Source organism: Limulus polyphemus, unplaced genomic scaffold (genome assembly GCF_000517525.1).
Source record: "Limulus polyphemus unplaced genomic scaffold, Limulus_polyphemus-2.1.2 Scaffold4354, whole genome shotgun sequence".
Taxonomy (NCBI): Eukaryota; Metazoa; Arthropoda; class Merostomata; order Xiphosura; family Limulidae; genus Limulus; species Limulus polyphemus.
Window position 1 is genome coordinate 37504 of NW_013669964.1, and position 4378 is coordinate 41881.

Below are 4378 nucleotides of genomic sequence, written 5' to 3' on the forward strand. Positions count from 1 at the left end.
TTAGTACGAGTGTTCTGAAAGGCATTTCAAAGTCCTGCCTCGACTCGTCGCAGATGAACCAAGTTTGGAGTAAGATGAAAAAGACAAGAGAAATAAAAAGGTGTCAAACAAAAACTCCAAGACCAAGAAATGATTCATGAGTTGCGTGACATATCCACACGAGGACCTTTCGTGGAAGAGTTGAGAGTCAACTGATTCATATAATTAGCGTGCCAGAACAATAAATAAATGCTACATCTTTAAGATTCGTTGCAGTATCACTATACTTAAATCATAGTATAGAGAGTGCTTGATGGCTGCTTCTCTACTGAATGTTATAATTTCTATATTCTTCATAACTTTCATCTTACTTTAGTAAATAACAGCTAAACCAGACAGCTGCTGTCCTAATCAGTTGAAAAAACATGAAATTATAATACACAGTTATTCAAATTACATCACACACGGTTTATTACTTCAATTTAATTATTTTTGGATGTTTTTAAACTTATTTACTACATTGCTTATACATGTTCTGAGTAATTCAAATAACCCATCTAAATATTTCAATTTTAATTGTCTAATTCAAAAATGATAAAGGTATATATATATATATATATAAAGTTTAGCTTATTTAACTAGAATAATTCTACTTTCATTATCTTTTGTGAATTATAATAAAACCTGTATGTTCAGTTTTGTTTGCAAATAACAAAATATAAGGTCTTTAAAAAATTCTCTTTACATGAAATCACAAGATGACCTGTTTGTATTTTTAAAGTTTTGGCTGTTTTCTATAAAATAGCAATTGAGATTTTCAAATGATTAAATATCTTTCATAGTTTTTTTGTCTGAATACACTGGTAAGTTTGCACCACAAACTTTTAGACATGTAGTTAGTTACTTGTGTCAGACAGATCTAAAAAATTACCTTTTTATATATGAGAAATGAGACATTTCTTCATAGTATAAAATCAAGTTTAATAAAGTTTATACACGGGTTACTCACAGAACAGCTACTCATTCCTAGAAATATTTTTCTCTCCAATTCAAAATAATGAAAATTCTTTTAAAAACAAATCAACTATTTTATTAATCATGAAAACGTATGCAAAAATGTTTCTGTAACATTAAAAAAACTACATAAATCTGACATCAGCAATATTACTTATGGAAATCTTTCCTGTACCACACATGTACAGTTTAATACATCTTTAAATATCAAAATCTTCCTGCTTTATTGATGGAGACTTTTCACCTCTTAACTTCATAAGCTCCTTTGGAAGTTCTTCTTTCAAGTTCAGCTATGTACATACCCCCAAACAGCTTTTTAAGGTGTCAATGTCAGTGCAGTTTAGCAATTTCCTACAGTTAAATAAAAATGTTACTAACAGTTCAAAAAAAAAAGTAAAAACTATAAATTTTTTCGTAAATAGTTTTAAATCTGATACTAAGTGTCAAAGAAATAATTTCAAAAGTATTGATAAAAAAGGATCTTTGCAAATTAGGCCTAACAATAAAATTTAATATATCACACAAAGAGTAAAACAATCTAGCCTTCTTTAAAGTGGATTGAGACAGTGTATTTGAAATGTGGACTTAAGTCTACTAAGAACTTCTACCATTTTTCTTTATTTTGAAATAATGTTTTGTGTTCTATTATAATGAAAGACGTAGCCCAAACCATATTTATATATATATATATCATAATAAAAAATTACATATTTTTATTTGAAAAAGCAACATGTTTTTTGTGCTCTCACAGAATTTTATTTCAGGTGAAAAATCAAAATTTAAGCTTATTCAACATATTATAATTTTATATTTAGTCTCTACAAAGCATCACACCAAGTAAAAGACCTATGAGATTTTTACCATCCCAATTACTTAAAATCAATCTGCTTTGCAAAAAAGAAAACCTGCATTCATTAAACAGGATACATAGCCAGGCACTGCTCTTTTCTAGCTCAACACCAACTTCTCCAACTAATTCTGAATTTTCTTTTCATGCAAAGTTTTAAGTACTGACCACAGTACTAACAGGTGTTCAATTTACATTACAAATCTACATAAATTCTTGAAAAGACAGATTTTATGTTTTAACAACATATTAAACGTTTTTATTGCTTTACAGGTATTTAGATTATATGAAGTAAAAGCAGTATTAACGTGCAAAAAAAATATAGTTATAAATGCTTACTTAAACTTTCTTCTGCACTCAAGGCTTGTTTCAAATTCTCTGGCTTTCTGGTGACCTTTTTTTATAATCTGACAAAAACAGTAAAATTAGAGATGCATGGTAATATTAAAGTGAAAGGTTTAGACTCCTTCCCAAATATATATAAATGAAGAACTTTCTAACACATTTCACAAATAATTAGTATATAATTAATAACTTCCTATAGGTCTATCCAAGATTAAACTTTGTAAGAACTTTAAGAAGTACAATATTATTTCATATTCCACAGACAAACAACTAACATCCATGCAATCTTAACGAATAATTAATAACTTCCTATAGGTCTATCTAAGATTAAACTTTGTAAGAACTTTAAGAAGTACAATATTATTTCATATTCCACAGACAAACAACTGACATCCATGCAATCTTAACCAATAATTAATAACTTCCTATAGGTCTATCCAAGATTAAACTTTGTAAGAACTTTAAGTACAATATTATTTCATATTCCACAGACAAACAACTAACATCCATGCAATCTTAACGAATTCCCTGTTAATGTGGAGTGTCATATTAAATCAGTAATATTTAGAATCCAACAATAGAAGTACAAGGTAATAGTTTCTTTAACACTGACATTAATTACAACCTTTTCCAATAAATGACAAAAAACTGTGATAAGATATAGCCAAGAATAATTTACACTGACTATTAAAAATTAAATGTAAAACATCTTAGAATGTTTTCTGACTATATAGCTATAATACTAGGTATATAAACATATGTACACTTCATTTGATCTTTCATGCATCATTTTATTTTTAGCAAGTTTGTTTGATGTTATTCAACAAGATACAATGAAAACCAAGATCAAATGTGTAGGGACTTTTTGATCTCACCCGATAAATACTAACTCTATACAACCCGAGTGCATCAATTTGGTGCATCTAAATTATGGTCTGTTTTATTGCATTATGAAAAAGTTTAAAACTTTATAATTACTTTTTAGAATATTTTTGCTGCAGAGAAAACATTTTATATTTATGTGATACTTCTGAACTTGCTTTGAAATTTAGAAAAGGTTTTGTTGTGATATGTTTTTTTTTTAAAGGAACAATTAAAAATGATTACTATTATTGTCGATTTTAATTAATTTTTTTGTGTCTTCTTACATTCTTTTAAATATTTCCATTAAAGTTTTTATTTTATAAAACTCTAAATTTTATCTGTTTTGATTCATAAAACAACATACTCAGTTTCACTATGTTTACGATCACAGGTGTACAATAAAAGTAACTTCACCATACTAACTTTACAAGCAAGCCAACAATTTTAAACTACTAAAGAAAAAATCAGGTCAAAGTTTCATTTTATACATGTAAGTTTTAAAATCAATTATATTAATCTATATATTTTTTTACATTTATTTTTGGTGATTTTCTTTGCCCATTCAATCAGTTACTTAGGCCGATAAGGCCTAATACAAACAAAGCTAACACAGTGGCCTTGTTGACAAAACAAAACTTGACATAGTCAAATTAAAAGTGACTTAACTAAGTATATCTCATTCCACAAAAAACATTTCTTTTTCTATCATACTGCAACATCATAATTCAAATGAAATGCAAAATTTTATCGATAAAGCCTGTTCTTTTACGAGCTCTAAAAATATTAGGACTAATTGTGGCAAAAGTTGTTAACAAACACCAAGTTAAACATCTTTCACTGAATTCTCACTGAAATAAATGTCCTCATAGCTTTTTTGTTGGAAAGAATAAAAAGAGAACTTTCCTGATGTGTTTAGATCACTATCCTATTATTTACCAATGCTGATATATTGGTAACCAAAGTTGAAAAACAGTGACTGGTTAAAAATCGTTCAAACTACATTGTTATTCAACTTGCAAGGATAAATCAGCACTGATTTATTCAAAACTATTACAGTTTTCCACCTATGTGGAAACAATTACCATATCATGGCCAGACAAAATTCAAGAAATCCATAAAAGAGTATTTATTTTGTTGGGAGCTGAAATCAACCCAAAATCAAAAGTGGCAAGTCTTTGTATTTTTATGTTTAAAATTAAATAAATTAAACTTTGTCACAGAATAAATTTTAATGTGAACTTTCTGTGCGTGTGTGTGTGGAAAACCAATTACAAGTTAAAAATCGTTCAAACTACATTGTTATTCAACTTGCAAGGATAAATCAGCACT

The 4378-nt window shown here is 27.8% G+C and overlaps 1 protein-coding gene across 1 annotated transcript in view; it reads right to left on the bottom strand.

The window, feature by feature from the left end:
• Positions 1 to 730: 730 nt before the first annotated feature.
• The window catches only part of LOC106471015 (DNA mismatch repair protein Msh6-like), a 51256-nt gene continuing 47608 nt past the window's right edge, over positions 731 to 4378 (bottom strand). Inside the window, 2 exon segments of the mRNA XM_022399643.1 lie at positions 731 to 1344; positions 2180 to 2247. Coding sequence (XP_022255351.1) covers positions 1284 to 1344; positions 2180 to 2247 — 129 coding nt within the window. The 3' untranslated portion in view covers positions 731 to 1283.